We start from the raw sequence: 20,421 nt of genomic DNA on the forward strand, positions 1-20,421 counted from the left end.
TAGTTGTCACAATTTGTCAGCCAACAGCAAACACGAGGTGGGGCAGGGCGCGCGTGTGTGCGGGAATGGCGTGTCACGTTGACGGAGGGAGGGCATCTGAACTCGACAAAGCCGACCTGATATATAGTATTTTTTTATTCAGTAAATATATTTGTTTGACAGGGAAGCTGTGCACAAACAGGAATATATATTCATTTATTTAAAAAAAAAAAAACAAAACAAAAAAAAAAAAAACACCAGAAAAAAGGGCACTTTCTCTCGAGGAAGAAAAAGGGCAGGTGCTCAAGCCCCCTTTTATGTCTATGTGTCTCCCAAGCCTGATAAACATGCTTTAATTCCTGGGTCCTGTACCATGAAGCCGGATTAACTGGCCAGGTAAGTTTCAGATTAGTTTTCGCCAATCCTGAGTTTTAGGTACCATGAAAGTGACTTGGATTTTAGCGGTGTTCATCACCACAGTAACTTATGCTCCACAGCCAACCTGCTCCAGGTTTTGTTCTGGGTAAGAGATTTCAAACCAAAATTGGACCAATCAGATGTGAGTAAAGTGACACTGACACCAAAGCCACTGGAAGGCAAGCCTGCAACCTTTAGCCAAAAAAGCGTAACGGCTAATGCTAACGCCCCGCCCCTGGCGGTACGCAGAGAAGGAGACCAAAGGCTGTTTTTTGAATGGATGTCAATGGATGAGAGGCTTCACTTTGGTGATTAAACCGCTTTTGTGGGGAGATAGCTAATCATTTAATTAATTGACAGCCTGTTTGCTAATCTTCAGCATGTTTTACACTAAACAATACTTTCGTTGGGAACTATATGTACATTTTAGCTTGATAAAAATGTATTTTTTAAGATAAGGCAGACTAGGGAACGTTGCATCTGATGTCACTGCCATTACACGATAGGCTGAGAAGAGCCGCACGTGATTAAGTTAGCCGTTACGCTTTCTCCAATGGTAAGAGATACAGACCCTCTTATCTCCCCATTATATACAATCTCTGCTGACACATCCAACGCAATAAAGTCACTCCTCCAGTTTCTCTTCCTCCAAATTAAAGGTCACTTTAGTAAAAACAAATATTTAACGATGAAATTGTATGGCTTTAATGATAATTAGAATATTTTTATGATTATATAGGCTATGATTTATATACAGTCAAACCAAAATTTATTCAGACACCTTCAACATTTCACACATTATCTCAGTTTATTCGCTATATTATATATAAATATGACAAGAACTCAGAGTTAAACTGTGTCAGAAAAAAAAAAATCTTGATTATGTCAGATATCACTTAAGCAAAACACGGTCAGGTCAAAGTGAATAATTTTTGGTCCCAAATTTTTTTATCAATTTTACTGGTAATCCACTGTATGAAGAATTTTTGGGTATAATATGTCACAGTTTACTTTATTTTGCTATCCTCACTTACATAAATGAACTATAGTGTCCTGCACCCACTAGTAAAAATATATCAAAAATGTCTGAATAATTTTTGGTTTGACTATGATCTATATTATTATAAATCCATTACACAAGCAATTTTAGTTTATCAGTTATTATTAAGCATTTAGTTTAAATAAATATTAATACAGATAATATGTAATATAAATAAGTTGTAAAATCAATAGAAAACTCTTTAAAAATGACTACATGTGACCTTACATGTTTATATATATGTATATATATATATATATATATATATATATATATATATATATCAACTATATACAGGTGCATCTCAATAAATTAGAATGTCATGGAAAAGTTAATTTATTTCAGTAATTCAACTCAAATTGTGGAACTCGTGTATTAAATAAAATCACTGCACACAGTACTTTAAGTCTTTGGTTCTTTTAATTGTGATGATTTTGGCTCACATTTAACAAAAACCCACCAATTCACTATCTCAATAAATTAGAATACTTCATAAGATCAATAAAAAAAAGGATATTTTAAACGGAAATGTCAGGCTTCTGAAAAGTATGTTCATTTCTATGCACTCAATACTTGGTTGGGCCTCCTTTTGCATGAATTACTGCATCAATGCGGCGTGGCATGGAATCAATCAGCCTGTGGCACTGCTCAGGTGTAATGGAAGCCCAGATTGCTTTGATAGCGGCCTTCAGGTCATCTGCATTGTTGGGTCTGGTGTCTCTCATCTTCCTCTTGACAATACCCCATAGATTCTCTAGGGGGTTCAGGTCAGGCGAGTTTGCTGGCCAATCAAGCACAGTAACACCATGGTCATTGAGCCACCTTTTGGTACCTTTGGCAGTGTGGGCAGGTGCCAAATCCTGCTGGAAAATAAAATCAGCATCTCCATAAAGCTTGTCAGCAGAAGGAAGCATGAAGTGCTCTAAAATTTCCTGATAGATGGCTGCGTTGACTGTGGACTTCAGAAAACACAGTGGACCAACACCAGCAGATGACATGGCAGCCCAAATCATCACTGACTGTGGAAACTTCATACTGGACTTCAAGCTACATGGTTTCTGTGCCTCTCCACTCTTCCTCCAGACTCTGCGACCTTGAATTCCAAATGAAATGCAAAATTTACTTTCATCTGAAAAGAGCACTTTGGACCACTGAGCAACAGTCCAGTTCTTTTTCTCCTTACCCCAGGTAAGACGCTTCTGACGTTGTCTTTGGTTCAGAAGTGGCTTGGTACGTGGAATGTGACAGTTGTAGCCCATTTCCTGAAGACGCCTGTGTGCGGTGGCTCTTGATGCACTGACTCCAGCTTCAGTCCACTGTAATCAGTGGTACTGTAATCATCAAAATGAAAACAAAAAAGTCTGGAAATATTTTAATTTATGTCTAATAAATCTAGAATATATTTAAGTTTTACTTTTTGAATTAAATTACAGAAAAAAAAGAAAAAAAAACTTTTTCATGATATTCTAATTTATTGAGATGCACCTGTAAACTAACTTCACAAGTTCAACTTCACTGATACAGCAAGATATATATATATTTTTTATTTGTCTTCTTTCATGAACAAGTTTTTTCTTTAGTGTAAATGCATTTAAATTTTTCATTTTCTTCAATCTCTTAATCTTCAGAATTAAACTCATGAAACTCAGAATTATTTACAACACTTTCAAAATCATTGAATTCTGACTCTGTCAAAATTTGTGACATTAGCTGGATGACTTCAGCTAGGGAAATATCATAGAGCTTAATTTTAATTCTGGACAACTCTCTCCTAAACTCAGAAAAATTTCTATGCACTGATGGCAAACTCTTAACTGTGTCAACCCCTTTTACCCTACTCTGAGCCTTTTGTCTCGCTCCACACACTTCACCTGCATTTACATCTTTATCCATCAATCCAGTATTGATATTGTCCTATATTCTACATAAAGACTGTAAGTCATCATAGCTTTCATCTGACTGTTGGTCTTTTGAGTCACTTTTGGTTGATGCTTTGTTACGGCCAACTTCTGAGTGAGACGAGACACTCAAGTGTGCAACTGTTTGTTCTGCTCTTCCAACTTAGCAATACATTGGATTTGTTCTTGTGCAATGAATAGAGTAAATTCCCTGTGGCAGCAGATAATGCCCTTCATATTGTAGGATTACAAATTTAAGAATCTGTTTAAGATCTGCTGATCCTACATCCTGACATAACCTCACATGAAATACTAAGGTGAAGTATATTGTATTTAACATTTTGAGGTAAAGATAATGACAATTTAAGGAGATCAAGGCAGGCAGCCCAGGTGTCTGTAACATTACCCTTTTGTCTTCATGCACTTCCTGACCATTTGGCAGGACAAGCTCAAGATACAGCGGTGCCTTTGTCTCTATGATAATGTAAAGGTATGGGCGATACTGTCAGACTGAGTGGATTAGCACCTATGCATTTGAATGACACCGTTATGCTGATTAGATCATGGCTGGGAAATGTAGGGAAAGGGCTGATTCCTGCCCTGCATTTGCATGCTTTGTTTAGATTGTCTCCACCTCTACTCTATGTATCCCTCCCCCTCGAATGTATATGAAATACCAAGTAGACTGCTATTGTTGGACTTGGATGACTACAGCGACGCACAGCGTGTTTCTCAATAAAGAGTAACTTCTGCTTGAAAGATATCCCAACGTCTCGTGGTCTCTGCTTTGATGAGGAAAAAGTTTCCTACAGTTTTGGCACCGTGGCCCGGATAGAGCTTCTCACCTCAATCCTGATTGAAACTTCAAGCACAACAAAGATCTGATCCAAAAGAAGATCCAAGCTGAATTTTCCTGTACACCCAAGGGTTGGTGAGTGATACTCTATCCAAAAGAACCATTAAGACCAGTACAAAGTTGTTATCCTCTGCGCCGTCAGAGAAGAGTTAACAGACAGCTGTAGGGTTTGGTTAACTAAGTTATCCTCTAAAAATGTTCTTTTAGAGATGAAGTTTATCCTCTGTTCAGGCAGGGAAGATTAGCATTACGTGCTAATATTGGTTTATCCTCTGTAAAGTTAGGGAAGTTTTATCCTCTGCTTTATAAGGGAAGGTTGTTTATCCTCTGTTTAATCAGGGAAGGTGGTGTGTTAACAGAATAGTCATCCTCTACTTTGCTAGAGAAGAAGGTTCATCCTCTGTTAATTCAGGGAAGGTTACAACTGTTACAGTGTATAAGCAAGTTGGTTCTACTCTGCTCACCAGAGAAGGTTGAATACATTACGATGTGTATTAACTAGGTTAACCTCTGCTCTGTCAGGGAAGTGTTGAAGTGTATTGTTGTGCCAGAAAGACATTACAAAATGTTGAGAAAGAACGCTAGACTAATTCCAACAACTGAGAATGGTGGACTAGCTACCCCTTTATGGACAGATAGTGAGTTCAAATCATTGTTAGGAAAGCACATGGACTCAATAGTGACTGAGTCAGTCAGATTGGATTTGACAAAGAAATTTGGGATTCATCCAGAAAAAGTTTGGTCTATTGAAGAATGCAAAAAGGTACTTGGTGCTTGTATTCGGAAGAAAAATATGAAGGGCATTATCTGCTGCCACAGAGAATTTACTCTATCCATTGCACAAGAACAAATCCAACGTATTGCTAAGTTAGAAAAGCAGAACAAACAGTTGCACACTCGAGTGTCTCGTCTCACTCAGAAGTTGGGCCTCAACAAAGCCTCAACCAAATGTGACTCAAAAGACCAACAGTCAGATGAAAGCTATCCTGACTTAAGAGTCTTTCTGTAGACTAGAGGGCAATAGCAATACTGGATTCATGAATAAAGATGTAAATGCAGGTGAAGTGTGTGGAGCGAGACAAAAGGCTCAGAGTAGGGTAAAAGGGGTTGACACAGTTATATCTGTAACCCCCATACTGCAGTTACAAGCAGTCAGTAACCGCTCTAGGTCCTGAAGACATAGAAAGACTTGCTGAGAGTTTGCCATCAGTGCAGAGAAATTTTTCTGAGTTTAGGACAGAGTTGTCCAGGAAAATGAAGCTCTATGATATGTCCCTAGCTGAAGTCACCCAGCTAATGTCACAAATCCTGAAAGAGTCAGAATTCAGTGATTTTGAAAGTGCTGTAAATAATTCTGAGTTTCAGAATTCCTGCAAAGGTGAATTGAGAGAAGGAGTTCTGAGAGTGTTACAGAACCTTGTTGGACCAAAGGTGGACTGGTCAAAGATCACTAGTTGTGTACAGAAGAAGGATGAAACTGTAAGTGAGTACACTGAAAGATTTTGTCAGTCAGCTGCAGCATACAGTGGAATAGCTGACACTCCAGAGAAGGTGTTAGAGGATAATGGACCACTGGTCCGCATGTGGTTTGATGGGCTTTCATCAGAATACAGAAATGCATTGCCTTTCTTAGACCTCACATGGTCCAATGGAACCCTGCAAAACAACTTGGATAGGTTAGCTATTTGGGAAAGAGACTCGGATGTCAAGACAAGAGTAAAGATTGCAGCAGCATCCTTTAAGGTCAACACAGAGAATCGACAGAAACGTAAATGTCCTAAGAGAGAAGGCAGTTGTCATTACTGTGGTAAACCTGGACATTGGATGAAAGAGTGTAGGAAAAACAAAAAGACATTTAAAGAAATGAACAGCTTTACTCAGCTCCTACTCAGTCTACTTGCTACAGTGAAACTGCCCCTCCCCTCTTCTCCAAACACTTGGAGCAACAGCTTGCTGACATGCTAACCATTTGGGCTGTGAGTGCTTAATTTCCCCAGTAATCTACAAGAAAGCTGAAAAACTCATTCTGAACAAAAGAAAGTTGACTGTCACTTCCACCATTTGGGGTACACTGGTTAAGTAACCTCACAGCCTTAAATGTTATGCTACAGCACACTCCATTCACTTATCCATCCTCTATGGGTTATGATGTCTGCTATGACTGATGTTTCATTGAAAGATGGAGATGTAGCACAGTAAAGTTTACAAATTACCAACAGGGAGAGAATAGGACACACAGACCAGTGAGGAGCCCAGGGAAGAACCAAAGTGCATAAGGCCTCGGGGGCCAACCCTGTGGTGAAGACTTCCTCATAGGTTTCCCCCTCTCAGTTTATCCCCACCCTACTGGTCTATAGGTGTCAAATTGATTAAGACTAGGTTAAAAAAAGGAACAAAACCACTATACGATCACTAGAAGTTTATGATGATCAGAAAAATAGACATAAAAACTGTACGATCATCAGAGGTCTAACGTACTAAAATCTATGCATGAATACTGCTGGTCTGCTGTTTCTTTGTTTTCTTGTGTTGCAGGTATGTGTATATGCCATGACAGCTCATAAGCAGCACCTGGTGTAAAACATCACCTCAGATATCCATGTACAACCTTCATGACAATATCTGAGCAACTTGGAACAGACATGGAAATGCGTTGGAAATGGACTCTACAGGGAACAGACTCCACAGATATTCAGGCGCCATGGACTTTTAGGACTTCTGTGTCATCATGTAGTTTATACAACATGTTACCACCCTGCGTTGTATATGTGTGTCAACAGTATACTCAAGTTAAAGAACAACACTTATGTAAATGTTGGACATGACATAGAATAAGATGTATGTGCCTGTATCTGTTACAAGTTACATGACTGGAAGATGGGACTTATGTTAACAAACATAGGTTATAGAAGGGATTTAAGAAGGTTTAAATTTGTATTATGTGAGAGTTATTAGAACTCTCAAAGGGTGGACTGTAGGATTGCAAATTTACGAATCTGTTTAAGATCTGCTGATCCTACATCCTGACATAACCTCACATGAAATACTAAGGTGAAGTATATTGTATTTAACATTTTGAGGTAAAGATAATGACAATTTAAGGAGATCAAGGCAGGCAGCCCAGGCGTCTGTAACATTAACCTTTTGTCTTCATGCACTTCCTGACCATTTGGCAGGACAAGCTCAAGATACAGCGGTGCCTTTGTCTCTATGATAATGTAAAGGTATGGGCGATACTGTCAGACTGAGTGGATTAGCACCTATGCATTTGAATGACACCGTTATGCTGATTAGATCATGGCTGGGAAATGTAGGGAATGGGCTGATTCCTGCACTACATTTGCATGCTTTGTTTAGATTGTCTCCACCTCTACTCTATGTATCCTTCCCCCTTGAATGTATATGAACTACCAAGTACACTGCCTTAGTTGGACTTGGATGACTACAGCGACGCACAGCGCGTTTCTCAATAAAGAGTAACTTCTGCTTGAAAGATATCCCAACGTCTCCTGGTCTCTGCTTCGACGAGGAAAAAGTTTCCTACAATATTTTTCTTCCGAATACAAGTACCAAGTACTTTTTTGCATTCTTCAATGGACCAAACTTTTTCTGGATGAATCCCAAATTTCTTTGTCAAATCCAACCTGACTGACTCAGTCACTATTGAGTCCATGTGCTCTCCTAACAATGATTTAAACTCATTATCTGTCCATAAAGGGGTAGCTAGTGCACCTTGCTCAGTTGTTGGAATTAGTCTAGCGTTCTTTCTCAACATTTTGTAATGTCTTTCTGGCACAACAGTACTCTTTCAACACTTCCCTGACAGAGCAGAGGATAACCTAGTTTATACACATCGTAATGTATTCAACCTTCCCTGGCGAGCAGAGTAGAACCAACTTGCTAACACACTGTAAGAGCCTGACTTAAGAGAGGATGAACTTTCTACTCTAGCAAAGTAGAGCATTACTATATTCTGTTAACACACCACCTTCCCTGATTAAACAGAGGATAAACAACCTTCCCTTATAAAGCAGAGGATAAATCTTCCCTAACTTTACAGAGGATAAACCATCTCTAGCAACATAGAGGATAACCACTTCCCTGGCAAAGCAGAGGATAAACTACTGTTAACACACTGTAACTGTTGTTAACCTTCCCTGGTTAAACAGATAAATCACCTTCCCTGTAAAGCAGAGAATAAATCTTCTCTAACTTTACAGAGGATAAACCTTCTCTAGCAATGTAGAGGATGACTAACCTGTTAATAAAACCCTGCAGCTGTTTGTTAACACTTCTCTGGCAGCGCAGAGGATAACCACATGTACTGGTCTGTAGCGGTTCTTTGGATAGAGTGACACTCACCAAATCATGGTTGAGATGGAAAAATTCAGTCTGGAGCGAAGTCAGGTGGGAAGCTCTATCCGGGTCATGGCACCAAAACTGTTGGAAATCTCAGAAGCAAAGACCAGAAGACTTCGATGTATCTTCAGCAGGATTCTTTATTGAGAACACGTGCTGTCGGTAGCTGCAGTCATCAAGTCTAACTAAGGCAGTGTATACATGATATTTTATAGGCATTCAGTGGGCAGTCCTTAAAGGTGTTGCCCTTACACACAGCCTTAGAAGTGACCACTAAAACAAAAGCATCTAAAGACAATACAGGCAATTACCCCCGACTGTGTAGATAATAGTACCCCAAATAGTATAAACAGTAGCTGGTCATGAGAACTAAGAATGCCCTCAGCATAACAGTGTCATTCAAATGCATAGGTGCTAATCCAATCAGTCTGACAGTATCGCCCATACCTTTACATTATCATAGAGACAAAGGCACAGCTGTGCCTTGAGCTTGTCATGCCAAATGGTCAGGATGTGCATAAAGACAAAAGGTTAATGTCTCAGACACCTGGGCTGCAAGACTTTATCTCCTTAGAATGTTAAACAATGCACTTCACCTTAGTATTTCATGTGATGTTATGTCAGGATGTAGGATCAGCAGATCTTAAACAGATTCTTAAATTTGTAATCCCACATATGCAAACTGAAATTGGTCAAGGAATGATTTAACCTGATCATGTGAGTGTGTTTCTTTCACTCAACTGTGTCTCCCAATTGTTTCTCACAGGAAGCTGTTTAATCTCACACAGAGACACTGAACTACCAAAATCAACCCCAAACCCAGCATAGAGGGGTTCAGTGAATGTGCAGTTGAATGTGTGTAAGTGTGTAAGTGTGTGTGTGTCAGAGACGCTGTAGAAGGACAGAGTACCGGCCGACCAGTTCAGAAACACTCCTACTCTGTTAGAGAATGAAGGGACAGATATTTCTGTGATCTTCTTATTGTGTCTGACAGAGAAACTGTTAATACAGTTCAGACTCCAGGACTTTTCATTGTATCCAAACACACAGTCATTACTCCATCCTTTCCTGCTGATTCCTTTATACGTCACTGATATATTAACCCACCCGCTCCATTCAACCTCCCAGTAACAGTGTCCAGTCAGACTCTCTCTACACAGAACCTGAGGATGGTCAAATCTCTCTGAATGATCAGGATATGGCTGCTTCTCCTCCACACGTGTCACCTTTCTGTTCCTCTCAGACAGAGTGAGATGAGTGTTTGCTGTGTTTAAATTCAGCGTGAGATCACATGCATCTGAACACAAGAAGAGAGATTATAACATTTATAACACAATAAAACAATGATTAAGTTGAGTGTGTGTCTGTGTGACCTACATTTCTGTGGTCCTGCTGTAATTCTGATCTCTCCTCCATGATCCACACTATAAAAACAAATTGTCACAGTCAATTTACATAATGATTATTTATAAAAATAAAAGTGGGTATTAAATTGAAAATGATTTTATCATCTAAATGCTCATGTTAATTTATCAAAAACAGACAAAATTAAGTAACATTTTTAAATTGCAAACATGAAAAGTCTGAACTGAGCTCATAAGGAACATGTGAATGACTTAAATTTTTGTCTGTTCGACAAACAAAAGTTATCATACACCGATCAGGCATAACATTATGACCACTGACAGGTAAAGTGAATAATACTGATTATCTCTTTATTACAGCACCTGTTAGTGGGTGGGATATATTAGGCAGCAAGTGAACATTTTATCCTCAAAGTTGATGTGTTACAAGCAGGAAAAATGGGCAAGCATAAAGGATTTGTGCGAGTTTGACACGGGGCAAATTGTGATGGCTAGACAACTGGGTCAGAGCATCTCCAAAACTGCAGCTCTTGTGGGGTGTTCCAAGGAAGGAACAGTGGTGAACCGGCGAAAAGGACATGGGCGGCCAAGGCTCATTGATGCATGTGGGGAGCGAAGGCTGGCCTGTGTGGTCCGATCCAACAGACAAGTTACTGTAGCTCATATTGCTCAAGAAGTTAATGCTGGTTCTGATAGAAAGGTGTCAGAATACACAGTGCATCACAGTTTATTGCGTATGGGGCTGCATAGCCGCAGACCAGTCAGGGTGCCCATGCTGACCCCAGTCCGCCGCCGAAAGCACCAACAGTGGGCACGTGAGCATCAGAACTGGACCACGGAGCAATGGAAGAAGGTGGTCTGCTCTGATGAATCACATTTTCTTCAAGATCATGTGGATAGCCAGGTGCGTGTGCGTCACTTACCTGGGGAACACATGGCACCAGGGTGCACTATGGGAAGAAGGCAAACTGGCGGAGGCAGTGTGATGCTTTGGGCAATGTTCTGCTGGGAAACCTTGGGTCCTGCCATCCATGTGGATGTTACTTTGACAAGCACCACCTACCTAAGCATTGTTGCAGACCATGTACACCCTTTCATGGAAACGGTATTCCCTGGTGGCTGCAGCCTCTTTCAGCAAGATACTGCACCCTGCCACAAAGCAAAAATCGTTCAGGAATGGTTTGAGGAGCACAATAACGAGTTTGAGTGTTGACTTGGCCTCCAAATTCCCCAGATCTCAATCCAAATAACATCTTGGTGCCAGATACCACAGCACACCTTCAGGGGTCTAGTGGAGTTCATGCCAACACAATATTTGGAAGTTGGTCATAATGTTATGCCTGATCGGTGTATATCTTAAGACCTGGAAAATAGTGAACTATATCTCAGACACAGGCCAGTGTCTCTTCTGATGAAGATCCTGATTCACAGCCTCTATCATTGAATAAGATTCTCAAGCCTTGAGCTACAGACTCAAGTTTACTGACCAATTGTGTCTTTATCCTTTCATTTGTGTAAGTGTTTTAATCAACTGATATTCATCTACTAACTGCAGAAATCTCTTTCTGTTCAGATGCTCTGCTTTATTCAGTATCATGAGGACAAATATAATTTCTTCTCATTTAGACTGTGATCTCTGAGTCTGTATCTCTGATCTGTTTTTGCTGCATGTCTCAGACAGCACTGAGAATTCATTTCTACAGCAGCAACAAGCTTTGAATTGATGTTTTGGGATCAGAGGCTTGAGGTTGTTTTTAAGATGCTGCTGTTATGAGTCACAAGCAGCTGATGATCTGAATCAAGATCATCTTCAGTCACAGAGTTCAAGACATCCTTATTTTCCTTGCAGTATGTACGTGTATATGCAGTCCTGTGAAAAGTAAGGACACACTACTGAATTAAATTGTTTTAAGTATCAAGACATAATAAAAAAATCATCTAGTGATTGGCAGGTCTTAAAATATGAAAAACAAAACCTCAGATGAACAACAACACATGACATATCACACAGTCATAATTTATTTAGCAAAAATAAAGCCAAAATAGAAAAAAACATGGGTGACAAAGTCAGGACACCCTATGATTCAATTGCCTGTAGGTACACTTTTATCAGCAATAACTTGAAGTAATCATTTTCTGTATGACTTTATCAGTCTCTAATGATTCTTTTCTTTTTCAGCCATTGTGGTGTAGATGAATGCCCAGGAGATGCCCAGGGCCCATGGCTACAAAACAAGTCTAAAATCATCAGCCCTATACCCACATGCTTGACTTTTGATGTTTGTGCTGATATGCTCTTTTGGTTTTCATCAAACTGTGTACTTTGTTCCAGAAGTCTTGTGGTTTATTCAGAAGCAACTTTGCAAACCTTAGCCGTGCTACCATGTTTTTTTAGAGAGAAGAGGCTTTCTTCTGGAAACCCTTCCAAACATGCCATACTTGACCCGTCTTTTTCTAATTGTACTGTCTTGAACTGTATCATTTAACATGTTAACTGAGGCCTGTAGAGCCTGATGTGTAGTTCTTACACAGTCTGATCTTGGGGTGAATTTGCTGGGATGTCCACTCATGGGAAGATTGGTGTCTGTTTTGAATGTTTTCCACTTGTGAATAATCTTCCTCACCGTGAATGATGGACTTCAAATTAGTTTTGAAATGGCCTTGTAACTGTTCCCAGATTAATGGCAGCAACAATTCTTCTCTAAGATCGTTGCTAAAATTGCTAAAGTCTTTCCTTTTGTGTGAACACGCACCTGAAGGCTCCAGACACTCAAACTGCCAAAACTTCAGCTTTTATAGAGGTGATCACACTTGCTGATGATCAGTTAATCAAAGGTATTTGATTAGCAGTACCTGACTGTTACTTACCCTCTTAAATTCCTATGTTAACAGTAAGGGTGTTCTAACTTTCTCACCCATTTGCTAAACAAATAATGACACGGTGTGATGTGTCATGTGTTGTTGTTCATCTGAGGTTTTATTTTACAAATTGTAAGACCTGCCAAGGACCAGATAATTTTTTATTATGCCCTGATACAGAAAACCATGGAATTCAAAAGGGTGTCCAAACTTTTTCATATGACTGTATGTGCTGTATGCAGGGATCTATGTACATATGAGTCTTCAATGACTTTATAGCACACACATGTCCAAACACACATGACAGGATGATTGTTAGTGTTGAACATACTTGAGTTTGTGCAGTCTGTAGTTTGGATCAGAGAGCAGCTTGACTAATGATTGTCCTGGGTGATTGTAGCTCAGATCCAGCTCTCTCAGGTGTGAGGGGTTTGAACTCAGAGCTGAAGCCAGATAACAACAGCCTTCCTCTGTCACCATACAGCCAGATAATCTACACACACACACAAATATATTGAATTGTAGTGTTGGAATGTAAAAAGAAAATTGGGCAATATAGGTTCATTTGGATATAGGGAAAACCACAATTTTGATTTCTATTCATCCAAATTTAACTTGCCGTCATTTAACGTAGAAAAACCATTGAAAATAAATATACTACCTGTGTAATTAATATTTGGTGTGTTTTCTTAAAGGGTTAGTTCACCCAAAAATAAAATTTCTGTCATTAATTATTCACCCTCATGTCATTCCAAACCCATAAGACCTTCGTTCATCTTTGGAACAGAAATTAATATATTTTTGATGAAATCCAAGAGGTTTTTTATCCTCAATAGAAAGCAACGAAATTACCACATTCAAGGTCCAGAAAAGTAGTAAAAACATAGTTAAAATAGCGTGACTACAGTGGTTCAACCTTAATATTATGAAACGAAAAGGATACTTTTGTACACAAAAACAAAACAAAAATAACAACTTTATTTAACAAATTTGTCTCTGCCCTGTCATTCTCATACACTATTTATGTTGCAGCACTTCCGTGTTTACGTCAGAACGCCGGCTCAGTATTGGCCGAAGCTGTTCACATGAGCAGCACGATGCCTGCGTGTGAGCCGGCCAATACTGAGCCAGCATTCTGATGTAGAACACTGAAGCGCTGGATGGAAATAGCGTAGGATGCCACACTAGAGTCAGATAGTATTCACAGATCATTCATTTCAATAAACCAAATGAAAAAAAAAAAATCACTACCGTTAAAATATGAAATTGTAAATAAAACCAATAGCAATAAGCAGAAAAAAACAGGAGTTGTGTGCATGTGCATGTGAAAGTGTTTGTGTGTGTGTGTGCATGTGTGTTTGTGTGAGTGTGTTAGGTCTCACCCCTTCATATCTGCAGTTTTTTCTGCATTTGTGGCTGATTTTATTTGCCAAATTCTATACAAATGCTGTTTGTTGCCGTCACATTTGTCTCTCTGTGCTCTAAAGACAAAACACCTGCCAGGAAGTTTCTAGTAATCCCTGAAGACATTGTTCTGATATGGTGGGCATTACAAGTAATGAAGTCCATAAAGCAATAATGCATCTCAAAGATAGGAAAGCCAGTGGCTTGGATCAAATTACTGCTGAACTGCGAGCCCTAGGGTGGCGGTTCTTTTTGCCATTTGCTTTAATGGCTTGATAGCATATGGGCTGTTGCCAGAGTCTATGTTGTCGGTAGCCCTGCTGCCTGTTATCAAGGATAAAGCTGGCAAGGTGGGAAGTTTGGATAACTATAGACCAATTGCGATGGCTAGTATGTTATCTAAAGTTTTGGAAAGAATTTTATTAGATCAATTAGGGGGATATCTTGGTACTACAGACAACCAATTTGGCTTTAAGGCGCAGTATAGTACTGATTTGTGTTTAATGCCCTGAAAGAAATAGTAGACATGTATAAAAGACAAAGTTCCTCTATTATAATTGGCTTTATTGATGCCTCTAAAGCGTTTGATAGAGTTAATCATCAAAGGCTGTTTGGTAAACTAAGACAAAGGGGTGTGCCTAATAGCATACTAAGAATTTTGATATATTGGTATGCTAATCAGACTATGATAGTAAAATGGGTTAATAGTGTCTCAGCTCCTTTTGGAGTAGGTAATGGAGTGTGACAGGGAGGTCTACTCTCAATAGACCTCTTTTTGTCTATATGAATAAATTATCAGAACAATTAAGTGACTGTAGGACTGGATGTATGCTGTTAATATTTTAATTAATCATCTTATGTATGCTGATTATTTGGTTATTTTTTCTCCAAGTAGTGCTGCTTTTCAACAGCTTCTAAATATATGTTCTGATTATGGGATCAAATATGATGTGCAATATAATACAAAAAAGAGTGCTGTCATGATATGTAGAAAAAAAAGGAGATAAGGATCTTAAATTTTCCAGATTTTTATCTGGCAGGGCAAATACTAAATGTATGTACTAAAATAAAATATTTGGGACATATAATTAATGATGAAATGGGTGATGATGAGGATATGTACAGGCAGCGCCATATGTTATATGCCCAAGCCTATATGTTAGTAAGAATATGTGTTAAGATAAAGCTTTTTAGAACATATTGTACCTCTTTTTATACTGCTCCTTTATGGGTTAAGTTTAAAAAAAGTGAGCTTATGTAAGCTTCAGATTGCCTACAATGATTGTATGAGAATTATTTTGAAAAAAAAAAAAAAATGAGGTGGAGCAGTGCAAGTAATCTATTTTGTATGTCAAGAGTAAGAACTTTGATGGCTTTAATGAGAAATCTGATGTATAAATGTATTTGTCGGCTGGATAATTCACAGAATGATATTATTATGCTGTTGTCGAATCCTAGGCAAAGTGTGATTCGATACCAGTCACCTATGAGAAATTATTGGTATAATTGTCTTTTTTAAATGTGTATTGTATGTATTTTTTTTTTGGTGTTTGTTGTATGTTTCTTTTGTAATGGACCTTGAGTCTGGAAATAAAGCTGAATGAATGAACATTGATTAGCTGGATCAGGTTCGTTTAATTAGAGTTGGAGCTAAACTCTGCAGGACAGTGTCCCTCCAGGAACTGAGTTTGACACCCCTGTTCTAAAGTAGTCTGATCGGATTTCAGCTATCGGATTGGATTAAATCTTGAAAATAGGTTGTTCAAAAGAAAAAAAATGATATTATATTTTATTTAAAGTGTTTTTTTAAACTACATTGGCACAATCATAAGAGATGAACCAGTCAAAATTTCTTTGCTAGTGAATGCAAAGTTCCTTGGCTGAAAGCTACGTAAAAGCATTGAAATATCCCCCCCCCCCCCCCCCCCCCCCCCCAATCTCATATTATTTACATCACCATGTCCCTTTAGGGGCTCCATAGAGCAATAGTAATCCAAATGTGGTAATCTGAAAAAGTATGGATCTGGATCAGGGTGATCCTATCCAATTTTGCTTTGAAAAAATGGCAAAAAAAAAGTAAGATGATTATTTGGTACTGGATAACAAAACATGGGATATCCAAATCATTCTGATTCAGATTAAACTTTTTGTACAACTGGGTCCAGGAGATCAGGACCAGAGCAGAGGGCATCTTTAATTTCATAACCAAGTGAACCTTTATCTGTTTTTCTTACCTCAGTTTGTTGAGTTGACAATGTGAACTCTTCAGTCCATCAGAGAGCAGCTTCACTCCTGAATCCTGCAGGTCATTGTGACTCAGGTCCAGCTCTCTCAGATAGGAGTTGGATGGTTGTAGACATAAAGACAAACTTTTACAGCACTGATCAGTGAGATTACAGTCAGCAAGTCTGTAACACACACAGGATGAAACAGGGTTCAATAAAGAGGAAATGGTGGATTAAATATTGTTTTCTGTTTTCTGCACATTGATCACATGTCTGATGCTCTATTTTTCATCAGGGGGTGGACTCTGAATATTGACTGACAATCAGGTCATTATTATAAGTTTATTATAAAACTGACTAAAGACAAGTTAGTCATATATTTGATGCAGGTAAAGCTCTGTTTGCTGAAATCACATGACCAATACACTTTGTTTTATATTCCACAGCAACTGATTTGACAAAACAGTGCAGTAAAATGTTTAAATAATACAATGTTGAAATAAGAGATCAAAACATTTAAGAATGACAGTCACTGTTCTTGTACATTTAGCAATAATATACTTTATCATTCAAGTCCTGATCATTCATCTTCACAGTTTAACAGTCTCTGTCTTTTGCTGCACTGACACTTTTCATGTTTTCTGGATTCCTGCTTGCATTAAAACAGTTTAATTCTCTTCAAACAGTTTCTGATTTCCCTTTAAATTGTTGTCAAAAAAAAAAAAAAAAAAAAAGAATTGACAGAGAAATTATAATGTTATTTTATTATAACAAAACAGTTTCTCCAATCACATAAAGGAATACTCACAAAGCTTTTCTGCAGTTCACCACAGCTGGTATCAGTCTCATTCTACCCTCATCTGATGTGTTGTATTTTTTCAGAGCAAACTCATCCAGCGCCTCTTCTGATATCTGAAGCATATAGGCAACTGTTGAGCAGTAAGACGGAGAGAGTCGATTCACTGAGTGTTTCTTTGATTTCACAAACTCCTGAATCTCTCTGTAAAGAGTCTGATCCTTCACTTCTAGCAGACAGAGGAACAGATTGATGCATCTGTCAGCTGAGAGACATTCATAATTACCCTTAATTTTCTTTTTAATGTACTGTGTGATTCTCTTGATGGTCTCTGAGCTGTTCTCTGTGTGTGTCAGCAGATCCTGTAAGAGTCTCTGATTGGACTCCAGTGAGATCCCCAGCAGGAACCGCAGGAAAAGATCCAGGTGTCCATTTTCACTCTGTAAGGACTTATCAACTGCTGCTTTTAGGAGATCATACAGAGAGATTTCATTGAACCTGGACCACATATCCAGAAAGAAATTCAATGACTTCATGTTTTTAAATACATGGCAGTAAAACGGATATAAAGCAGCTAGAAACTCCTGAAAGCTAAGATGAATGAAGCAATAGACTTTCCTCTGATGAATCACAGATTGCTCCTTAAAGATCTCAGTGCAAATCCCAGAATACACTGATGCATCAGTGACGTCTATGCTGCTCTCAATCAGGTCCTCCTCATAGAACATCACATTGCCCTTCATCAGCTGTTTGAAAGCCAGTTCAACAAGTTTCACAATCACGTCTCTGTTGGACTTCAGGAGTTTCTCTGGATCTCTCTCATCATACTTCTGATTCCTCGTGTTGATCTGAGTCAGCAGGAAGTGGATGTACATTTCAGTCAGAGTTTGAGGGATTTCTGCACTCAGATCTTCTTTCAGGAGGTTTTGAAGCACAGTGGCTGAGATCCAGCAGAAGACGGGTATGTGACACATGATGTGGAGGCTTCTTGATCTTCTAATGTGCGAGATGATTTTGCTGGCTTGATGCTCGTCACTGATTCTCTTCCTGAAATATTCCTCCTTCTGAGGTTCACTGAATCCCTGAATTTCTGTCACACGGTTGATGTATTTTGAGGGGATCTGATTGGCTGCTGCTGGTCTGGAGGTGATCCAGATGAGAGCAGAGGGAAGCAACTCTCCTCTGATGAGGTTTGACATCAACACACCCACTGATGAAGACTCATTCACATCACAAACCTTCTCATCATCTGAAAACATTTGTGTCATTCTGCTTTCATCCAAGCCATCAAAGATGAAGACAACTTTACACTCCTCATAAATCTTGGAGTCCAAATCTTGAAGTTCAGGATGAAAGTCCAGCAGAAGTCTATGAAGACTGTACTGGTGATCTTTAATCAAGTTCAGCTCACGAAATGGAAGCACAAACATGAAATCTACATCCTGATTGGCTTTTCCCTCTGTCCAGTCCAAAATGAACTTCTGCACAGAGACGGTTTTTCCGATTCCAGCGATGCCTTTAGTAAGAACAGTCTTGATTTTGTCTTTCTCCTCACATCCTGGTTGATGTAAGGGTTTAAAGATGTCATTGCAGTAGACTGGAGTGTCTTGTGTTCTGGCTGTTTTCTCCATCTGTAAAACCTCATGTTCTTCATTCACCCCTTTACTCTCTCCCTCTATGATGTAGAGCTGTGTGTAGATCCTGTTCAGGAAGGTTTGATTCTCTTTTAGTTTGATTCCCTCAAATAAGATCTCATACTTGTTCTTCATGCTGGTTTTGTGACAGTGTTTTCCCATGCATCTTTTCTGATTAATTAGATGGGTCAGATGGTGTGTCACTGATCTGATCTCATCATCTCTTTTCAGTCTGCAGAAACAGTGAGATGAAATAAGACACACACACAAAAAAACCCAGAAAATGTTTTTTTTTTTTTGTTTTTTTTTACAAATGTTTTGAGTACACCAAAACCCTAAAACCTGATTTGACCCCTACACTTATACAGAAGCCACAGTTTAATAGACTGCTTTAAGATGCAACATGTATGCATAGCCACGGGAACATATATTGCTGGGGGGTGGGGCTCAATATTGCAGGGTGGTGCCATAGTGGAGGATTTTAAACAAAATCCTAATATTAAACAGCCCAAAAACACTTACAGACGAACTTACAAATGAATGAGGACAGAGTTATGTGAGAACACTCAGAACTCTTGATTAAAGGGATAGTTCATCCCAAAATGAAAATTCTGTTATTAATTACTCACCCTCATGTCCTTCCAAACCCGTAAGACTTTCGTTCATCTTCAGAACACAAATAAAGATCTTTTTGATGAAATCTAAGAGATTTCTGTCCCCCCCCCTATTCATCTATGCGACTGACACTTTGACACTTCAAAAACTAAAACTAATCCATATGAATTGAGTGGTTTAGTCCAAATTTTCTAAAGAGACACAATTACTTTATATGATGAGGCCAAATCACTGACGCCTCATAGAGTTTGTTTTGACACATGAGACTGTATGCTGCACGGAGCGGGACACTTCAGATGAGGATTTAAAACATAGACAACAAAACGCTATGTATACAGAGCACTACAGTACATGTTTTGATATTATTATGAAGTAATTAATTTGTTGACTAGATGCTGCATTAGTAGTGAAAGAACAGCAGTATGTTTGCCGTCAAGGCTGAGAGGACACTAACATTACCTCAAGTGGTTAAGACAATGTGACAAAAGTACACACAAGTCCAACTCAAATGTTTAATGTCACAATTGTTACCATCTATTTGCATTTGTTTATATCTAGCTGGTCACGGTTATGCATTTGTTAGCTAGCGAAGTTTTATATTTAAAGCTAGTGACATGAGAAAGCAAACTGATATGTTCATGCAGCCAAATCAGAATAAACAAACAAATCAGATTTCAGTTCTTTTTTTATTGTCATTGTAAAAGGGGTCACAGTGCCGCATCTTTAAAATTCAAACACATTGTTTTGAGTATACACACACCGATGGCGCCCAGCTATGAATCAGGAAGCTGTTTAAAATCCTACCACACCACTCACATAGTTTTCCATTAAATTACATTATATTTATCCCAAATCGTTGGTAATGTGCATAATGACTTCACCCTAGGCTGAAAGATTGTGCAGTTTTCAGCAAAATATTTGTCTTTTTGTGGCTTTAATAAAGTCTGTATGCTTTATATAGAGATTCATATTTCTA

General features: G+C 38.7%; 1 protein-coding gene across 1 annotated transcript; it reads right to left on the bottom strand.

Moving 5' to 3' along the window:
• Positions 1-9,060: 9,060 nt before the first annotated feature.
• On the bottom strand, positions 9,061-19,132 carry LOC127508758 (NACHT, LRR and PYD domains-containing protein 3-like). Its single transcript, XM_051887109.1, has 5 exons — positions 17,209-19,132; positions 16,410-16,583; positions 13,103-13,264; positions 9,926-9,972; positions 9,061-9,845 (listed from the first exon to the last, which is right to left on the bottom strand). Exons 1-5 carry the CDS (start codon positions 18,990-18,992, stop codon positions 9,262-9,264), a joined length of 2,751 nt encoding a protein of 916 aa, XP_051743069.1. The 5' UTR covers positions 18,993-19,132; the 3' UTR covers positions 9,061-9,261.
• Between the last annotated feature and the right edge of the window lie 1,289 nt (positions 19,133-20,421).

Source organism: Ctenopharyngodon idella, chromosome 3 (genome assembly GCF_019924925.1).
Source record: "Ctenopharyngodon idella isolate HZGC_01 chromosome 3, HZGC01, whole genome shotgun sequence".
NCBI lineage: Eukaryota > Metazoa > Chordata > Actinopteri > Cypriniformes > Xenocyprididae > Ctenopharyngodon > Ctenopharyngodon idella.